This window comes from Athene noctua, chromosome 1 (genome assembly GCF_965140245.1).
Source record: "Athene noctua chromosome 1, bAthNoc1.hap1.1, whole genome shotgun sequence".
Taxonomy (NCBI): Eukaryota; Metazoa; Chordata; class Aves; order Strigiformes; family Strigidae; genus Athene; species Athene noctua.
Window position 1 is genome coordinate 64,115,562 of NC_134037.1, and position 21,345 is coordinate 64,136,906.

Here is a 21,345-nt window from a genome sequence, read left to right on the forward strand (position 1 = left end):
GCAGCCAGCAGACTGCAACTGTTGTTGCTCAGAACTGGCAAGCGGAATACTTTGAGGTTTCAATTCAAGTTTTGGTTCAAAAGAAGTTTCAAAGAAATGATGATTCATGTTGAGTTCTGACCAAGAAGTGGTGGCAGGTTTTGTTTCAGAGTTGGCTCTTTGATTGGAGTCCTTGCTCAGCCTCCATGATCCACTATTCTGTGCTGCCATGTGCCACATAACAGGCACCAACAGCATAAAGGCAAATAAACCAAAGCAATACAAACAGGAAAAAAGAAGCATAAGTGGGGTAAAAGAGAAGACTTGCATAAATCAGCATAAGTAGATGTATATCAGAGAAAAAGCGTTCTTGAGCTGTTTTGTATAGAGCTGCCACAAATCACATCTTTCACCGTTTTATTTACTGGTCCCATAATAATTTGCAGTTATAAAATATGTGATGTTAGTTTAATGAGAGTGTATCCTCTGGTCCACAATACAGTTTTTCTGAGGGCTAGAAAAATAAAAATTCAGAAAACAGAAACACAACTGCTGTTTTGCACTAATATAAGATTAGTAATATTATGACACAGAAATAGATACTTCTCAATAAATGGGAGCAATAGAATTGTATTGCTGAATGACTACTAAACAAAGTACATTGATAAGAAGTTTGTGTAGCTGGAAAATAAAAAACAGAATTGGAATTGTTATACTAGAGGATGCTGTATCTCATTTGGACATAAGATTAATAGTATGCAGCTTCACTTATGGTAATATTATGGGAAGGTTGGTGGTTGTGGATCTTGTTTCAGATGATCCTTTTCATACCACCGTCCAAAAAGCGTCACAGTGACAACTGGTTTTGTTGGTCCTGTCTTACTTATCAAGCGGCCATCATTCAATACCTGGTTGAAAAAGGTGAGAGAAGGACATGATTAAAGGAATACCCAAATGAACATGCTAAGAGCTCAGAGAGATGTGACAAAACAGGAAGAAGGTACGTCAGACCATATCTCTTACTGAAACTAGTGACTTCATTAAAAGGTGTTTAATAGATCTGATTATTCACTATGAGCAAGTTCACTTTGGCTGTTTTGAGACAGTATATTCCACTACTATCCCACAGGAAACCTAGCATGACACAGCTCTAGGGTGCCCCATTACCTCAAACTCCCCGGGGGCCAGCTGCACCCCACTGTACAAGACTTCTGGAAAGACATAGTTGGTGCCAAATGTGCCACTGAGGGAGAACCTCTCAAACTTGGTCTGAGCCATCTCCACTGGCTGCCCACACGTGCTGGGATCTGTGCTCTTGCATTTGAGCAGCGTGCATATCTGCAGGGAGAAGACAACAACATATTTAGCCAGACAGAAACACTCTGATAGGAAAGCCTTGTGTCATCAAAGCTAGTGTCTGTTGGAACAGGTGACCGTCACTGGACTTCCTTCATAATCTTTAAGCAACTCCTTTTTAGTTGTAGTTTATTTTTTCACCCTTTGATCTGATTGGGGGTATTCCAGACTGCACTGCCATTAGAAATAATGTGTTTCTCATAGAAGTGCTACCAGAGCACCTTACTTCATCCCTAAAACCCAATCCTGTCACTTCCACTAATTCTTCCAATTGCTAGTTCTCTTGTTTAAAGGTTCCTTTCCCACATATCTTAGTAAGATGAGTTTGTGAATGGAAATTTTAGACGAATGAAACAAAGTCCTCCCCATGGGTACAATGTGGAGCTGTACATACATGTCCTTTTACAGGTATTTGTACATGTTGCTAATGATAATTCATTAGATGGCCTGGTAGTCCATGGGAAATATGAATTTGATGTTCTTGATCCAACTTGTGGTGAATATATGTCAAGGTGATGAAGTTAGCATCCTCTGCTAGCATCCTTTGTGTTAGTAGTTGCAGCACACAGAGGAAAGTAGGAATGGCAATATTTTTCTTTTGTCCTTAGAGTTAATTATCCAGCTGATAGATGTTTATGGGCATCGTGAAGAAATATGAAATAGGGTTAGAACTTCTGTGAAGATTCAAAGGATGTTGTCTGGTTTTGCTGCCAGGTGATGCGAGTTTTTCTATTTGTGTCAGATATTGGAGGATAGAACAAGCATATTTGCAAATATCAGAAGTATTATTCATCAGAAAATATGGTTTTGTGCTGAAATGCAAATAAACAGAGAAATAAAGAATAAAATTCTCTCAGCATGTTCTGATGAAAAGAAAAAAATACTGAGGGAAAAAGGAAGAGTAGAAATTCCTGTCTTCTCTAGAAAATTCAATACGGGTAGAGACCATCTGGCAGCTTCCACAATCACTGAAATAAATTTTCCAAGTGAGCTCACCAACAACTGAATTTATTCAAGCTACCTTCTTAAATGTATTAGATGAGCTGTTCACTGTCTGAGATCTCCCCCCATATCCTGGCATCTGCACCAGCTGATATGTAAAAGCTGTTCTGAGAGACAGAAGTAACTAACTAAAAAAGAAGAATCTACTGGCACAATAACTTGATTATGAAAGCAAAGAAATTTTTCTAAAATGCCTTTAAGCAAATTCACCCAAGATGTAACTCACTGTCTTAAACATTTGATTAAAAGAGAGGAAGAATAAAAAAATCTCTTATTTTTTCCGGTAAAATTCATATGCCATTTCAGTCAACTTCATTGTTATGATTTGGGTAATGACAAAAAATTAATGTCTCTGTGACTTTAAATTATCAGAGTGTCTCATAAGGATGGATATGATCAACTGATTTTTTCACAGGAACTGTTTGATGAAGATTACATAGGAGATTCAGAACACTTATTGCAGATAGTCACAAAAGAGGACCTAAATTTAGCCAATATTGCACACTAAAAACATTAGTGAACACACAGGGAACCTGAAAGAGGTTTAGAGACCTTTCCACTGCATATGATGGATTTAAAGGTAAGCAAGCTTGGGCATTTTAGCAACTATTTCCCATTGCTAACAAATAGGACAGCAGGACTCCAGCATACAGGAAAGTCATTGTCTTTTTCCCCCAGAGCTGAATGTTTCTCCCTGTAAAGAAGCTTCCTAAAATAACTACTCCCCCTCCAAAAAATCATTACCTGCAGATAGTACTGTCCTTCAACAACATGAAGCCCATCAAAAGCACCCAGAACATAAACTTCATCTTCCTGTTTCCCTGCCATCTTGTAGCTCAAATGACAGCAGAGGTCCTTTTGGCAAACAGTGAAATTCCCCTCACGTTTAGTGAGCTCAGTGAAAGTGAACCAGTCATGGAAGATGAGTCCTCCGAAATCATAGTCATTTGGTGAGAATCTTCCAACACTCAAAGCATATGAGCTCCAGTTGACAGCGGGCAGGGAGGCAGGAGAAGGGCGAGGGTGTGAGTCTAGTTCAGCAACAAGGAGGTGACCTTCCTCAGTTTTCATATTGTAGTAGTATGTTCTGGCTCCATCTGGTGCATAAATACCGCTTCCTGAGGAGAGAACAGTACTTAGTTCAAAAAGAATAAAAAGTTTCATATTGTCCTTTTAATTGTCCCTATTGCTAGCTTATCTGCTGATTTTTAAATACTACAGAAATTTTAGTCTCAACCAAAAGTGACCATTAGCAACTCAGTATATGGAGTTCATACTTTGGCAAAGAATAGCATTTATTTCACTGGGTGAGGTCTGCTCAGTGCAGCCAAAGGCAGAGAATGTTATGTTATGGTTGTGTTTATGGCCTCCCCAGTTGTCTTTTCTCCTGAGTGAACCAAAGCTAACTGATGCAAAGGGACCATATACCAAATGAGAACATCCAAACACAACACAGGCAAGTATCACAGGCCCATCTTGGTGAACACAACAGCTGTCCCACCCCATTTACACTGGCTGAGGACTCGTCCCCATGTGGGGAATTCAGACCTCACCAGTGCCAAGTGACAGAGGGAAACCAAAGATCTGTCATACACATACCTGCCAAAGAGTCACATAAAACGGACAACAACCAGTAGCCTGTCAGGCAACTTCAGAATCCCCAAGCCAATACTGTGGTTTCACAGCTCAGTGAAGATACTGGTCTAGCTGAAATACACTATTTGATAAGCTAAGCTCTAGAAAATCAGTGCTAAACTCTTAAAGAGAAAATGCAGACTTCTCAGCAGCATTACTGCAACAGGTCTGAAATTTTTTTTCAACACTTCTCCACAATTGTGTTAAATACAGCTACGAATAAGTCTTTCATTTGGCCAGAATAAATGGAGCCATGTATGCAGTTTACAAGTATATATACAGTTTGGTATACAATCACAGACTTAGAGGTGAAAGAGCCTAAGTTTCAGAAGTTTCTGCTCAGGTAGAAGGGGCAGTAACTTACTACTCATTTAGAGGCATTAAAAGAAAGAAAGGAAAATCCTAAGAAAGGGAGAAGAAAACACCACAAATTTTGCTATGCCTTGCATGGAACCAGGTATTGGGAAGCATTTCTTTACAGAACGGGTTGTTAGGCATTAGAATGGGCTGCCCAGGGAGATGGCGGAGTCCCCATTCCTGGAGGTGTTTAAGAGTTGGGTCAACATAGTGCTGAGGGATATGGTGTAGTTGGGAACTGTCAGTGTTAGGTTAATGGTTGGACTGGATGATCTTCAAGGTCTTTTCCAAGTAAAATGATTCTGTGATTCTGTGAACCAGTAGGGACAGGATTTGTCAGGTTTACAGTTTGGTGACTAGACTCCTCACCTTTCAGATAAATACACTATATTCCTCTGCAAAATCATCTGGAAGAACAGACAATAAAGATTCATGGTTATAAAGATTTTTCATACACAGTGAGAATTAATTACCTGTCATAGACATGTTGGTGTAGTGTGTATCAGCAGCTAAGAAGTTGACACCCATGCCCATAGCCCAGGCAGAGTGAAACTCAACGGCAGTCAGAAATGGCAGGACGTTCATCCAAGCCGTGGGGAAAAGCACGGTGTCCACCTGCAACTCGCTCACCAGGACCACAGCAGGCTCACGGAAAAGGACGTCAAAGCAAGTGAAAATGCCAAACTTTCCGAAGGGGGTCTCAAAGGTGATGGCTTCTGGCTCTTTTGGGTAATTAAACTGAATTTCTGACATAAAGAGATTATACTGTAGAAGAAGGAAAAAAGAGAAACCACTTAAAGGCACCTACTGCAATTTCTTGGAGTCATTCCCTAAAAATGTTCAGAAGGACCAGAGAAGTTTTTTGATCTGTGTTTGAAGCCTTCACACATATGAATTCAGGCTAAAATTGTATGATCACCATAGTGCCCAAAAGGTGAATATGGGGAGACACATATTGCCCTGGCATCTATCTAGAAAAGCAGCCAGCTATCTGCAGGTCTATTGGTGTCAGCCACCTGCAACTCCCATAAAAATAATCTCTCCATTCTCCCCACCTAGTTTATAATTTTGGTGACCCAAAAGACACATAGAGGAGAAATAATAATGGAAGAGGAGCATGAAGGATCTGATGCCAAGAGACAGGATTGGTGACCTTAGTGTGGAGATGTGTAGAAGGACTGGAAGCACACAGTTCCAGCAGGAAGCATGAGACAATACTGGGAGACTGCGGAGTGGAGAAGAAAAAAAAAGCTGTGGTGATGAGGGAAAGGCAGATGACCTCAGCCAACAGAAAAATCCCAGTTTGCCACATTCTTAGCTTTGCAACATTTTCCTTCTTCCTTCATATTCACATTTATTAAAAGAGTTCTATAATCTCCAGATGGCCTGGACAATAAACCTGTGCACTGAGCCAAAAAGAGATTCAAGTTTACTGAACTTGTAACTCAGTGCGTGGGCTGTGCCAAGCTGGCACATGGGGGACCAGACTCACATTATCAGTGTCCCGCTCATCCAGTTTACTCACAAAGAAATATCTTGGCATTGTCTCTGAAGAACTAGGTGAAATACTGGGCCTGAAGTACATTAAATAAACAACTGACTTCATTCTAGCCACATTGGCATGATATCTGGCACACGACCCACAGACAACTTCAATGAACCTTGCAGGTAGCCACATAAAACTGAAAGACTATACTTTCAAAGGATGCAAATGTTTCAATGCCTTCATTTCTTTCTACACCCAGCTTAGTTTCAAGGTTTTGTGCAGATAATACCTGTTATGCAAAAACTATGCTGAAACATGATCAGAAAAAAAAAAATAGGAAAGGGCCTGTCTTCCTTAAATCAGACTACTCATCTAAGATGAGATGCAGATAAACATTTTAAAATCTGGAATGCGAAGGGGTAGTCTGGTGAAAACCTGGCATTGAAAACTAAAGTTGCTTAAGCAGCAGGATTTCCAGTAATAGGAAGTTAATGAACTGAGGAAATCAACCAAACCACATGTCATTAAATTGGACCTGAGCAATCATTTTTCATGCTAGTCTGTTTTGAGAAACATGACAGCAAATGCAAATTTAGAGTCAACACTTCACAGCAAGAGAGTTTCCTTTAAATTATAAACAGAAGGAAAATATGCCATGTGACTATGAGCGGCATTTAATTCTCTTGACAAATGGAGACATTTTGGAAGTAGTGGAAAAAAAGCTCCTGATTTTTCAAGGCCACTTTACCTTGTGGTAACGAGCCACCAGTTTCCCCTCTGAGTCAAAGACAACGTTGGTATTGTACTGATAGCGACCATCACTGGGGCAGCCGGGATCACTGGAGTTACACGGCTTCTTGTCCCCAATGTTTGCAACCACATAGATGGAGTTATTCCTAGCCATACAGCTGAGTCGTTCCTGCACTGGAGCATGAGCAAATCTAACGTATTTTAGGGAAAAGAAAAAAAAGAAAAAATTAATTAAATCTGTGCTGTCAGTGGTGTCCACCACTGGAGTGCTGGAATGATTCCGATCGTGCAGTCTTGGCAGGGCAGGCAGATACACAGGGTTGCTGCAGCACTCCCTCAGGTTGCCTCCCATGCCTGGAGTAGGTCCCAGAGCCTTCCCATTGGCATCCAGAGGGACATGTCACCCCTAGGCTACCTGCCAGCGTCCTGCAGCACCCGGAACATGCTCGGCAGCAAGGAGATAATCCTAGGGCTGGGAAAAGTAAGGAGAGGAATCACTGAGAGACTAACTTGGTGTCACACAGGAGAATATCTTAGCATCTGGCATAGCGGCACCTGAGGACTGTAGCTCTGGGCCTTTGACATACCAAGCAGAATCGCGCTGTGGAATAGTGCAGCTGATGCGGTCAAGGCAATTAATCTCCTCCTACAGATGGGAGCACACAGTTCTCTGGCCATGGCATGAACAGAGTGGGATATTCATTTCAAGATGTGACAGGACATGTGCCATAAACTGGCAGCACCTCTGAAGCATCTGTACCAGGCTGGAAAGTGAAGACACATCCTCCTCTGTAAGGCAGCAATGCATATGCCTTTGCAAGGTATGCATGGACCACACAGGAGGACCACCATGCAAGATACATATACAGCAAGGAATAGGGCATGCCAGACTGTGATGTCAGGTGCTATATTCCCACAAGGTGATAATGAAAACCCTGATTTAAAGCAGTGAAGAGACACAGAGATCAACTTCACAAAAACTGTGCAAAGTACTAGAATAAAGATCTGCAGACACGCGGCCACCCCACACCCCACATTCACTGAAAGACTGTATATTTCAGGTACTTATATCTCAGTAAAAAGTTGCACATCCTGGACTTCTCTCTATTGTGAATATTCGTCTCAGGACTGTTGAGGAATTGCAGCCTCACAGGTGTCATAACATGCTCTAAGCACCTCATCACTGAGCAGGTGCAGAAAGCCGTGCTGAAAAAGGCAGACCACAGCTGTAGTTTTATGGCTGAGCATGCATTGCATGCTGTATGGATCTGAAGTCCAGCACTCAACTATAGGTGAGCTCGTCCCTGCTGGAACATGATGCTTGAATGACAGATCATGTTCTACAGCACACAGGCTCTAGCAATTCAGACTTTATCTTATCTTAATTGTGAAAAACTAAGATTAAAAGTTTCTGGGTTTGTATCACTCAGAAGTTTGGCCTTTGACAACTGACCTCATCACCTCTGTTAGTAGCTGCTCAGAAATTAGTTCTTGTCTGTCCACAAAATGTTATGTGTGCTTCTGTTTGAACACAATATTTGTAAAAAACCAAACAAACCAACAAAACAAACTAGTGTTAAGAATTTACAATTACTTCCACACAAAGTAGTGTGAAAAAACTGAAAACAGAATGAGTTGCCAGCATATTCTGGCATCAAAGCTTTTCCAAGTGCAAAAAAAGGTGTTTCATTTACATTCAGTAACCCAAACCCCATATATTGTTTAGAGTTCTCTTTAAAGTATCTAATTCAAAAAATATTTTTTTAACAGAATTCCCTCATCAATTAGTCATGGACATACTATATATTTTACCATGCAACACCTTCATATACAACTTTAATTGAAACTTACCCTCATGTCAAAAGTATTAGCAGTTCTTAGGCATTTATTGGGAGCAGCTCATGACTCCAGGAGACACTAGTTTGAAACCACATAAATAACTGCAGAAGAAATCACCTTGTGGGATCGGTGCAGGGAATCCAGTTCACTGCCGGATCAGGGATATCCTCCAGGTAGGGGTAGATGGTTTCTCTCGTGAAACGCCAGCCATAAATGCCGTCCTCAGGAGTCACAATGATGTGGGCGCCCTGACACAACAGGCTCCGTTAAGAATTCACCCATCAACAGATAACCAGGAGGGTCAGCAGGAGAAGAAAACACTAATTAACAATGCTCACAACACACCGAGTACCTGCTGGGCAGCTTCCTTGATGGCCTCTTCCAAGACATCCATGTTTCTGTTCATCAGGGCCAAAGCATCCTCAGGAGAAACAGGTTCAGCAGCAGCATCTGGCAGGATGACTGCGTGCTCATAGACGGCTGCAATGAAGGTGTCAGAGGCAAGGGCCTGAAGGACTGCGAGTGCGAGCACTGCAGTGTGCAGGAGAGTCTGGGAAGGGAGCATGGCTGGTGCCTCGCAGCTCCTAGAATGCTCTGAGTCACAGGCAAACGGTGCCAAAAGGAGCATGCATTGAAAAGAAAAGAGGGACAAAGTTTAGCTTTGAAGGAAGGAGGAAGTGCTGGTCTGTTAAAGCATTACCTTGGAGTCAAGCATTGATGGTGACATAAGGGAAAGTATAGCAGTACACAGTAAGGATGTTGCAACTCAACAAGACTAAAAAAACAGGCAATGCCAAGATTAATTGTGCCAATATAAAAAGAAGTAATTAAACACATGGCCAGAAAGAACAGTTTTTCTTGGTTTACTTTTCTCTGTCATTGACTGCCTTTTGCTATCTATATTGGCTCAACTCTGACACCCAGGTAAAAGATGGATATGTCACCCCTAGAGCCAGCTGTCTGTGAAGTTTGAGTGGCAAAACTAAGGATCTTAAGAACTGCTTTATTCTAGTGTCTTCATATTCTCAAATTCCTGTGCTATGTGTTAGTATGTGCAGTTTGCTTTCCTGAGTTTCTTTAAACCAAATTAATTACATTAGCATCTCTCTGTATTTAGGTGTAATACACTTAACATGACAGCAACAGAAATGGCCCTTGCATTTATCCCAGTGGCTCCCCGAGTCACTTCTGTTTAGCTGTAAATCACTTTGCAACAGCTTTCCACCAGGAAATATGCATCTGGAGGAAATGTTTTCCTCTGAAATCAAGCAGGTAATCACCTCATTGGCTGGCTGCCACTAGCCTGAAGTGGAAGAGCAGGCTAGTTCACCAGGTGCAGTGGCATGCCTGCTCCTCTGCTGACCTTTCTTGTCCCCAGCAATATGCTGTTATTGAGAGGCCTTCATTTTTAATATTCAAGTCAGTTCACATGCATTTTTTGCTATGACATTTTCCATATTTTGACTTTCCAATAGTTGCAGTATTCTCATTGGGAAAAGGTTTCCTGAATATCAGGAAGAAGAACAGGCTGTCTGCCTTTAGCTACAGCAGACTGTCACAGAATCATAGAAACATCTAGGTTGGAAAAGACGTTGAAGATCATCCAATCCAACCATTGACCTAACACTGACAGTTCCCAAATACACCATATCCCTAAGCACTATGTTGAGCCGACTCTTAAACACCTCCAGGGATGGGGACTCCACCACCTCCCTGGGCAGCCCATTCCAACACCTAACAACCCATCCTGTAAAGAAATACTTCCTGATATCTAGTCTAAACCTTCCCTGGTGCAATTTGAGGCCATTCCCTCTTCTTCTATCACTTGTTACTTGGTTAAAGAGGCTCATCCCCAGCTCTCTGCAGCCTCCTTTCAGGTAGCTGTAGAGGGTGATGAGGTCTCCCCTCAGCCTCCTCTTCTCCAGACTAAACACCCCCAGTTCCCTCCGCCGCTCCCCATACGACCTGTGCTCCAGACCCTGCACCAGCTTCGTTGCCCTTCTCTGGACACGCTCGAGTCATTCAATGTCCTTTTTGGAGTGAGGGGCCCAAAACTGAACACAGGAATCGAGGGGCGGCCTCACCAGTGCCGAGTACAGGGGTGAGAACCCTTCCCTGTCCCTGCTGGCCACGCTATTGCTGACACAAGCCAGGATGCCATTGGCCACCTGGGCACACTGCTGGCTCCTGTTCAGCCGGCTGTCAATCAGCACCCCCAGGTCCCTCTCTGACTGGCAGCTCTCCAGCCACTCCTCCCCAAGCCTGTAGCGCTGCTGGGGGTTGTTGTGGCCCAAGGGCAGCCCCTGGCATTTGGCCTTATTGAAACTCCTCCAGTTGGCCTCAGCCCATGGCTCCAGCCTGTCCAGGTCTCTCTGCAGAGCCTCCCTGCCCTCGAGCAGATCAACACTCCCACCCAACTGGGTGTCATCTGCAAACTGACTGAGGGTGCACTCGATCCCCTTGTCTAGATCATCAATAAAGATGTTAAACAGGAGTGGCCCCAGAACCGAGCCCTGGGGGACACCACTCGTGACCGGCCGCCAACTGGATTTAACTCCATTCACCACAACTCTTTGGGCCCGGCCATCCAGACAGTTTTTTACCCAGTAAAGCGTGTGCCCATCTAAGCCACCAGTAGCCAGTTTCACCAGGAGAATGCTGTGGGAAACGGTGTCAAAGGCCTTACTGGAGTCAAGGTAAACAACATCCACAGCCTTTCTTTCATCCAATAAGCAAGTCACCCTGTCGTAGAAGGAGATCAGGTTTGTCAGGCAGGACCTGCCTTTCATAACCCCATGCTGACTGGGCCTGATCCCCTGGTTGTCCATTATATGACTTTTAATGGCACCCGAGATGACCTGCTCCATGACCTTCCCTGGCACTGAGGCCAGACTGACAGGTCTATAGTTTCCTGGATCCTCCTTTCTGCCTCTCTTGTAGATGGGTGTCACATTTGCCACCCTCCAGTCCAATGGAACCTCCCCAGTTAGCCATGACTTCAGGTAAATCTGCTAACTCTTTCAGCACCCTTGGGTGTAACCCATCTGGTCCCACAGACTTGTGTGCATCCAAGCGGTGTAGTGTCACCGAAGAGCTGGGATAGAAACTTATCGACACCAATTTGATGCAGATAAGCAGACACTTCTTTATTGACGGCCGGGTGTGTGCGTGAGTGCTTTCACCAACAACGCACACCAGTCACAAGAATTATACAGTTTATATATTATTCACCCATACATATTCATTAAGTATTTATACATAAACACAAGAATTCCTGGAAATCATTATCATACTTCCCTCCTACTTCCGATTCTGCACACTAAAGCTTAGAAATCTCTAGAAATGAGTCTGGGGTGTAATTTGGGTCGGTGGCCCATGAGTCGGTGGTCGCGATCTCCCCCTGCCGTAATTACCCATTACCTAGTTTCACTGTTCCTTGGCAGAGATCTGTAAACTGTTACAGTTCATTCTCCCCAGTTCTCATTAATCTCAAGTTGTGGTACATCTGAGACATTATCCAATGTATTCTAGGTAATAAATTACTTCTGTGTCTAGACATCTCCAACAACTTCAAACAGAATTATTTTCAATTTTAAATCTAATTCCCTAAGCAGTATCTAGGTGTACCTAGTAAATGATTACTGACCAATTCTTCAGCCTTAGTACAGGGCTATACAGAGGAATTCATAGTAGCATTGGTTTCTGGTTAGATGTGCAAAATGCAAGGTATATGTAAACATGTAACCCTACTAAAATATTTCTGTATTCATACTGGAATCAAACATTATTAATTCTGATTGGTGGCAAATCAGTGACAGTAGCAGGTCTCTGACCACTTCCTCTTCAACTGTGCTGACCTCATTCTGCTCCCCCTCCCCATCTCCCAGCTCCTGAGGCTGGGTGTCCAGGGAACAGCCAGTTCCACTGCTAAAGACTGAGGCAAAGTAGGCATTGAGCACCTCAGCCTTTTCCTCATCCTTAGTTACCATGTTTCCCTCTGCATCCAGTAAGGGAGGGAGATTTTCACTAATCCTCCTTTTGATGTTAACGAATTTATAGAAAGATTTTTTGTTATCCTTAACAGCTGCAGCCAAGTTGAGCTCTAGCTGTGCTTTGGCTCTCCTAATGTTCTCCCTGCGTAACTTCACTATGACTTTTTAGTCTTCATGAGAGACTTGGCTCCTCTTCCAAAGGCAATAGATTCTCCTTTTGTTCTTGAGATCCAGCCAAAGGACCCTGTTTAGCTAGGCCGGTCTCCTTCCCTGCCTGCTTGTTTTCCAGCACATGGGAACAGCCTGCTCCTGTGCCTTTAAGACTTCACTCTTGAAGTATGTCCAACCTTCCTGGACTCCCATTTCCTTCAAGGCAACCCCCCAAGGGATTTTGTTAATCAGTCTCTTGAACAGGTTGAAGTTAGCCCTGCGGAAGTCTAAGGTGGCAGTTTTACTAACCCTTCTCTTTGTTTCTCGAAGGATCAAAAAAATTTGATCATCTCATGATCACTACACCCTAGACAGCCTCCAGCCTTTACTTCCCCCACAAGCTCTTCCCTGTTCACAAGAAGCAGGTACAGGAGGGCACCTTCCCTGGTCGGCTCACTTACCAGCTGTGTGAGGAAGTTACCCTCCACACATTCCAGGAACCTCCTGGATTGTTCCCTCTCTGCTTTGTTGTGCGCCCAGCAGATATCTGGGAGGTTAAAGTCCCCCACAAGAACAACGGCAAGTGACTGTGAGATTTCTCCCGTTTATAGAAAGCTTCATCCACCTCGCTGCTTTGGTTGGAAGGTCTATAGCAGACTCCCACAGCAAGATCTGCTTTATTGGCCCTTAATCTAATCCACACAATCTCAACCCTGTTGAGAGCGTAGAGCTGTCACTGTAGAGCTGTCTCAGAAAAGACAGAAATATGGGTGAATGAGTGAAAATACCAGGGCGTTTCCTGCAAGAATAGAGCTGATTGAGGGTTTCAACTATTAGGAATGTTGATTTACATCTGGTAATGTTCATCTCTAGGTATTTCTCTACGTACATTACTAGATACAGCATGCTCATTTAGGAGCCTTAAATAAGAGCCTTTAAAAGGCTGCAATAGAGATTTCAGTGATAACTGAAATAATGCAGCTTGGAAGCCTTCCCCTCCCCCTGGTTTTCTTATAAAATATGGATTGAGTCACATTAACCACAATCAGACATAAGTCTGAAAGAGGAAGCAGCCAACGCTGCCTTGTTTAACATCTAGGACAACAGTCAGACCAGAAAGGTGACTATCCTGGCAGGGCTGAGAAGAAAAAGTTACAAGTGCAGGGCCGGGGGTACTGCCCTGCAAAGTTCAAGTCAACTGCCAGGACAGGGGGGCTTCTGTGGTACAGTGGGATGGAGACATCCCTGTCTGCTTCTGTACCGGCAAGCACCATTGCCTACTGCCTGCAGAGCTGGGAGCTCATGCAGGAACCAAGAACTAACTCCAGTTAAACACACAAACCCACTGAAGAAAACTTAATGAAACTACAGCGGTCCAGGCTATGGTTCTGGGCAATGTAAGAGGAAGGTTGCCCTAGAGCTCCCTCTACTAGTCACACCTCCATCTTCCCGGTCCACTCTCCCCAGCCCTGCACTCTACCCCCCTCTCTGCTACTGCCCGAGAATGGCAGTTATCTAAGGACTTACTTTTGTGAAGCAGGATGCGGTCTGAAGCTAAATCAGTTTAGCTGCAGAGGTAGTCTCTCTTCAGATTGTGATTCTGACCCTTTTCTTGTGCTAAGAGAAACTGCATGGAAGAGTACTCCTGATTTGAAGTGTTCATCATGCTGTGGAGAAGCTTGTATGAAGGGTCACAGCTGCAACCCAGCAATCACTGCAAAGCAGTGAGGACACGTGGTCAGGGGTGAGGAAACCCGAAGCAACTCATTTTTGGCAGCAGCACATAGTTATGTTGCTTAGCTGTACAGGACACCACGCCCTAGGCTGCAGTTACAAAGGTAGAGACACAGTACTTTCTCTCCACAAACACCTAGAGTGTTTTCCTATTAAACGAATTGTCGAGGGTTACAATTTAATACATTTACAGACTAAAATCTTGTTTTTACAAAGTTCACTTTGTTCAAAACCAATGTATTTTGCATCCTGCAAGTATTTTTTATTATGTTGGTCAGATTAAATGCAAACAATGTTTTTATTTCAAAGCAAACGTGAAGAACAAACAACAGAATTAAACACACATAGAAATCTTAGCTGTGCCACACAAAGTAATCCAGTCCATTTGCTTAGAAGGTAAAGTCTGAAGGGTCTGCACCTGTACACATGCGTTCAATCAGTTCAAGCTGTGCCCTAGTCTCTCCCAACACTTGCCTGCACAGTCCTGACACTCCCTTGCACCAGCACAAGCAACCATTTAACAGGAAGACAGATACGCACCTACAAAATGGCTCATTTTGAGAATTTTTTATATGGATCCAGCTGACTTCTTGAAAAAGGGGACACAGTCATAAACAGTTTTGTGGAAACGAATTTTTCCACACCCTAAAAGTGTGGCCAGAAAGATTAAAGTAAACTCCTCCAACTGTAAGTCAGGGCATGACAGGATAACACATTACACTGTGTGCTCAGTTGAATATTTTTTTTTTTTTGAAACAGTGGTGTTCCAAGGCTTGTTTTCTTTTTTCAAAGTGAATAAAAAAGTTTAACCATTGTCTTTCAAAGGTTATATTAATCTCTGGTTTAGAAAAGTATGTGTTCAGAGTTGGGGTGGAACAGTGTTGTAGAAATTATTTTTAATACTCCACCAAAAATTTCAAAGAATTAAAAATTGGTTATTATTGGGCCACAACCCACTTCCGTATGCCTGAACTCTACACCACTAAAGTCAGAGGGATTCAGTTCTATTGTCTCCAGTGTCAAGGTCAAGCCTACGACAATCAACACTATCATATAAAAACATACAGAACTGCCCAGCAAAACAATTAATTTTTTCTGCAAAATAAAGTCAACCAATCAATGTACAATGATTATGCTGTTAGATAAGGCAACCTGAGAAATAGAATGCCATTATAATTACAGCATATTAACAGCGATTCACATTCATTAACATTAGGATTAATTATTATTAATTAGCATTACAGAATCAAGGAGATGAGATCTTAAAGGATCTGCAGTGAGATCATAGTGAAACTTGCTGTGTGTGTGTAGGGTCCTTTTCATACCACCTCCCAAAGAGTGTTACACTCAAAACTGGCTTTGATGTACTAGTCCGACTTATCAGACGTCCATCAGTTAGCACCTAGTTATGGGAAAGTAAAATAAACAGGAACATCAGCAAAGCAGTACTATTGTATGAAAACCACAAAATAATATATTCATTAATGTTGACCCAGTTGAGAGATGTGGTAGCTCACTTGGAGCTACCATGAAATCTGAGGAAAAACTACACTTCTTTCTTGAGGAAGATCTTGTTCTAGGGGATGTGGAGGGACAGGGAAGAAGGCAATCAGCAAAATTGACCTGCTGTATGAATAAAAACAGGAAAATCAGGCAAAAATAAAGCTGTCTTGAACTCAAGCCAGTTACTGAAATAGAGGATACTGATAACTACCAAGTTGCTCATGTGTCTTATAGTGGCTTTTTGACCATTTGTGTTACACGTCTGACAACTCACAAAGGTGTCCTATTACCTCGAACTCCCTGGGGGCCAGCTGCACCCCATGTACAAGACTTCTGGAAAGACATAGTTGGTGCCAAATGTGCCACTGAGGGAGAACCTCTCAAACTTGGTCTGAGCTGTCTCCACTGGCTGCCCACATGTGTTCAGGTCTGTGCTCTTGCACTTGAGAAGCGTGCATATCTGTGGGGAGAAGGATACAGAAAAGCAAAATATCACTAAGCTTTCAACAATCAAGAGCTAGGTTTGATTGTAAGAAAAGCTACTATGATGAAGAAATGATCCAATACTTCTACTCATTTATTTAGGCCAAGAGGATCTGTGGGTGGCATATAAAACTTTGTAAAAAGACAGTTCTTTGTCAGCGCCACAGGAAAGCACTGTGTCTGTGTCTACACACGAGTGTTTATGAGTTATGTGTGCATTCATGCATAATGCATATGCATTTAGTCATAGGTGTGGGATAGTTTGTGATGTAGGAAAGTTACTTCAGCTCTGGCTGAGTTTCCTAAAAAGCCGAAGCCATACTTATTTGCCTACTCCAGTGGGAATACACTAAAGCTATAGAGGAAATATATAAAGATATAGCACATTAAAAAAAGCCTAACAGTGAAATTTAAAAGAATCAATACACTGACAAGCCATGTGAATACAAATGTTATATCCATATTTAGTTTCTTATTTTTTGTTAGATAACTGCATGTTAGAGAATCACATGACCGCAATGGTAAAAACCACTGAGCAGAAAACAGCTCTCTGTGACAAGACCATCCCTATGAAGACAGGGAGAACTCTACAATCTCTTTCCCTTTTGTACATATATATGGAAACCTCCTTGAGGTGTTATAGCACAGAGTCAACTCAGGGTCTTAACTTCATAATTTATAACAGACAGGCAGGATCAACATCCCTAATGAAGTCAAAATGCATCATGAACAAATGTTTTCAGAGGAGCCTAAAAAATGCCTCCTCTTAAACCCCCTCAATCAAAATGAGATAAATGCAAATGGACTGCAAAGAAAGTGTTGCAGCCTTCCCACTGTCCAAAGAAGAACAGAAAACCTTTACCTGCAAATAATACTCTCCTTCAACCACATGTAGCCCATCAAAGGCACTCAGAACATCAATGTCATCTTTCTGCTTCTCTTCCATCTTGTAACTCAGATGGCAACAGAGGTCCTGCTGGCAAGTGGCACAATCTCCCTCGGGTTCAGTGAGCTCCGTGAAGGAGAAGGTATCATGATAAATAACCCCACTGAAATAGTGGTTGTTTGATGGAAGCTGTTCAGTCCTGCTGGCATATGATTTCCAGTCAACAGCAGCAGGATAGTCAGGAGAGAGATGTGGGTGTGAACTCAGTTCTGTCACCAAAAGGTGACCATTTTCCATTTCTGTATTGTAATAATACGCTCTCGGACCTTCTGGGGCACAAATACCACTCCCTGCAAACACATAACACCAGAAAGCTTTTAATCTGAAAGTAAGTGTATGGGACAAGCAAGCAGTCTTCACTAATTAAACATGTGTACTAATTAAACATGTGCCAAATTTTATTCTAATGTTTACCAGATTGTTTTGAAACTAAATAAAGCCTCCACAGAGTACAATGCTAACCTAATGCTTTTTGCAATCAGTGGAAAGTAGACCAAACTCTGATGTTTCCTATATTGTAAGTGACAAGATTAGTGTGCCAATTATATGCCATTAAATATGATTTAAGTGGCTATACATTCCTCATTGAGTTTAGCTGAATTAACAGTATTTCTGATTAAAATTAAGGGTAACACTGTCAAATCAAAAAAAAAAAATCCAAAAGTCACATCTTTATGCAAGCTCTTTACATAAATACATAAATCTTTAAAACCCAGAGTAAAATTTATCCATAAAGAATATGAGTTGTATGACATAAGGTCATCAATGACTAAGAACTAAAGGACCGGCCTATATCTGCTTTTATTTGGAAGGCAGAGTTTAGGGCTACATTTCAGCAACACCAGTAAGTTTCTCTCACTTCTGCAAGCACATGCCCACAAAATTTGTGTTTGAATTCTAGCATCTGCTCAATAAAAATACGCAGTGAAAACAGAGCCTGCAAAGAAAATATGACACAGTCTCCAGCCCAGAAGTAATGCTTGCAGGACTCAAAAGAACATTTCTCAGAGTTAGGTTTCCACCTAGTGGAGGAAAAAAAGTTTGGGCCTTCACATGACCAAAAATCGATAAACACCAGGGTCGGAAGATGAAGAATCACATGCATAAGCTCTCAGGACTGATCATTTAATAAATGACTAAAGGTGTTCTAGTCAACTTAAGCACTTCTGAGTTCTTCTGTATCACATTTTGATTTCCTTTTTGTCTGTATAATTCCTAATCCTGTTGTTATGTGAATGCATGCCTAAAGCTGGTGGTACTTTCTGCTCAGGTCAACTGCACTACATAGATGTAACTGTTGCCCATGTGAACAAGATCAATTAGAGCAATATCACATTACCTGTCATGTCTAAAGTGGAGTTGCACGTATTTGCTGAAAGAAAGTTGACGCCCATTCCCATGGCCCATGCTGAGTGAAACTGGACTGCTGACAACAGTGGAAGAGTGTTAACCCAAGCGGTTGGGAACAGAATGGTGTCAACCTGAAATCTGCTTGCCAAGACCACAGCTGGGTCATGGTAGAGTATGTCTGCACAAGTGAAAATGCCAAAGTAGCCAAATGAGGTATTGAAAGTCACAAATTCAGGATCCTTGGGGTAATTAAACTGTTTCTCTGTCACAAACAGGTTGTACTGTTCATAGAAAGGAAAGAACGGGAAAAAAAAAAACAAACTAGAAATCAAATCATTTCAATCAGACTAATATTGACTGTTGAATATAATACTCATTCACTTAAACACAAGTAATAAAGAATATGTTGTGTGAACATGCTGTATCTTAATTTTGAAAAGAAGAATTTATACCACTTCAAGAGGAGTCAAGCACAAACATCCATGGTTTTGATTTATACCAGTGAAGGGGGATTTGTATTTAGTTAGCAACAGTTTAGGGCATTAATGTTTTAATATCTCATGTGTTACTTCATATTGAGAGGCAGTAAAAATAGAAGGCTTATTGAGTTTGAATTAATTTCATTTAATTACTTGCTATTAAATTCAGAATAGCAGGAATTAATATCTCTTAAGGCAGTGGCTTTCACCTGCCCTCTGATGCCTGCTCTATAATGGCTCCATATACGAATACATTTAAGCCTGGGAAGCAGCTTCTGTTTCACATCTTTAATCACCTGAGGATCATGCACTTCCTGAGCATTGTAAAATCCTCTTACCTTGTGGTAACGAGCCACCAGTTTCCCTTCTGAGTCAAAGACAACATTTGTATTGTACTGATAGCAACCATCACTTGGGCATCTTGGATCACTGGAGTTACATGGCTTCTTGTCTCCCATATTTGCAACCACATAGATGGAGTTATTCTTTGCCATACAGCTTAGTCTTTCCAGAACAGGTGAGGGAGCAAACCTAAACAGCAGGAAAGGAAGAAAGGAAATAAAAAGTCAAAAACAGCCAATCCATAAAAACGACAACACCAAGACTGCAGATCACAAGAATGATAGGTTTTTCATATCTAATATGAAAATGTCATTTTCTGTTATTCAACACAAGGCAGTGGTTTTGTGCTTCAAAGCTTAGTGTGCTGAAACTGGCTTCACCTCACATTGACTATGTGAGGAACACAGGGATTTCCTTGCAGTGAAAGCGAATCTTTGTACCTTAAAGTCTCCCTTCTGCTGCCAGCATGTGGCACAGCACTGATGTTACTCCAACACATGGGCTAATCTCAGCCATTCTGCTTCAGCTCTTGGTTTATCTGCTGTGCTGAAGTAGTTTAGGATTTGTTTCTTCTATGGTGTGTTTTGTTACCTTTCACCAACTATTGCAGCTTCAAAAAATGGTGCAATTTATTAAGGAAAATAAAAGAATAAAAAGGCTACCATGTCATTATTCAAAAATATAAGTTTGAAACTGTACAGCATATCCTTTCAGTAGTAGCTGTTATTTTATTCACAATTATTCCCAATATTCCTGTATCTTAAATATTTTCTTCAACATGCATGGAATACATTGCTGAAATGTAGATTCTATAAGTTTTTGTTTTTCTTTTAAAGAAATCTTAACCTTTATGAGTATACTAACTAAAATCAAAACAATTACAGCAAGAAAAAAACAACAGAGAAAAATGATGAAGTTGCCGGAAGATATTTATGGCAACTACACATTGTCTAACCTGCCTTCATTTCACAGCAGTTGCTCCAAGACATTTAAAACTATAAACAACCACTTCTAAAGGTAGCCGTCTTTCCCATCAGACCGTTTGTCCATGCACAGCAGTGATGATACCTTCCAGGATCAGCACATGGAATCCAGTTCACCTCTGGGTCTGGGATATCCTCAGGGTAAGGGTATATTGTTTCCCTTGTGAAGACCCAGCCATAAATGGCATCTTCAGGCATCACAATGATATGGGCACCCTAGTACCAACATACAAACCCAAAAAACACCATTAAGAAAATTAATAAATGGTCAGTGTTTACCAAAGTGAACATCTCTAGCTCTGTCATAACACCTGTCTGGCTGCTTCCTTAATGGCTGCTTCCAAAATTGCCATATTTTTGTCCATCAGCACCAAGGCCTCCTCAGGAGGAACGGGCACTTCAGTGTCCTCTGACAAGACCACGCTGTGCTCGCAGACAGCTGCGACGTAGCTGCCCAGGGCACAGGCCTCCACTGCAGACAGCACCAAAAGCACGGCACAGGCACAGCCTTTAGGAAGGCCCATGCCTGGAGGCTGGAAGGCGCCCAACAGGAGGCCGGGGGCAAGCAAAGACAAGGGGGGTTAAAAAGAAAAGTCTTGCACAAAACCTGGGAGTTCCCCAGAGTGGCAGAAAGCTGACACCAGGAAATGCAGTCGCCCTGCCCAGAAGGTCTGGCACCATCACAGGCAAGAGAGCCGCCGGCATTGAGCAATGCTGCCTTGCACCGCCGACAGAGGAGGCACCGCTGTGCTGCAGCTGAAGAAACACGTCGCTTGCCAGATTTACAAATGATTCGGGCATGGCATTGCTGTAGTAATGCAGTTCAAGGCAAGCCCAGGTTACCGCAGGAAAGCAAGCCAGAGTTTGGGAAATCTCAGCAAAAACCAGCACGGACACATTGCTGCCCAAGCTCGAGGGTGCGGGGTGCAGGCAGGGCTGCAGGAGGCAGGCGGCCGGCCCCAGCTCGGTGCTGCTGTGC

At 42.4% G+C, this 21,345-nt stretch overlaps 2 protein-coding genes across 4 annotated transcripts; both read right to left on the reverse strand.

Moving 5' to 3' along the window:
• Nucleotides 1–319: 319 nt before the first annotated feature.
• On the reverse strand, nt 320–14,264 carry LOC141968866 (pantetheinase-like). 3 transcript variants are annotated; one of them, XM_074924118.1, is made up of 9 exons: nt 14,074–14,264; nt 8,757–8,998; nt 8,522–8,652; nt 6,564–6,756; nt 4,803–5,094; nt 3,082–3,455; nt 1,147–1,317; nt 799–887; nt 320–730 (listed from the first exon to the last, which is right to left on the reverse strand). In XM_074924118.1, exons 2-9 carry the CDS (start codon nt 8,967–8,969, stop codon nt 712–714), a joined length of 1,482 nt encoding a protein of 493 aa, XP_074780219.1. In that variant the 5' UTR covers nt 8,970–8,998; nt 14,074–14,264; the 3' UTR covers nt 320–711. The 3 variants fall into 3 exon arrangements, with proteins under 3 accessions (XP_074780219.1, XP_074780212.1, XP_074780226.1); XM_074924111.1 differs by having other exon boundaries at nt 338–887; nt 14,074–14,260; XM_074924125.1 differs by lacking the exon at nt 14,074–14,264 and having other exon boundaries at nt 339–887; nt 8,750–8,902.
• Nucleotides 14,265–14,452: 188 nt separating this feature from the next.
• LOC141956175 (pantetheinase-like) lies at nt 14,453–20,850 on the reverse strand. Its single transcript, XM_074896347.1, is given in 8 exon segments — nt 14,453–15,682; nt 16,074–16,105; nt 16,108–16,243; nt 17,129–17,502; nt 18,552–18,843; nt 19,380–19,572; nt 20,452–20,582; nt 20,678–20,850. Coding segments are annotated over 8 exon segments (1,332 nt in total). The 5' UTR covers nt 20,732–20,850; the 3' UTR covers nt 14,453–15,562.
• Nucleotides 20,851–21,345: the final 495 nt, after the last annotated feature.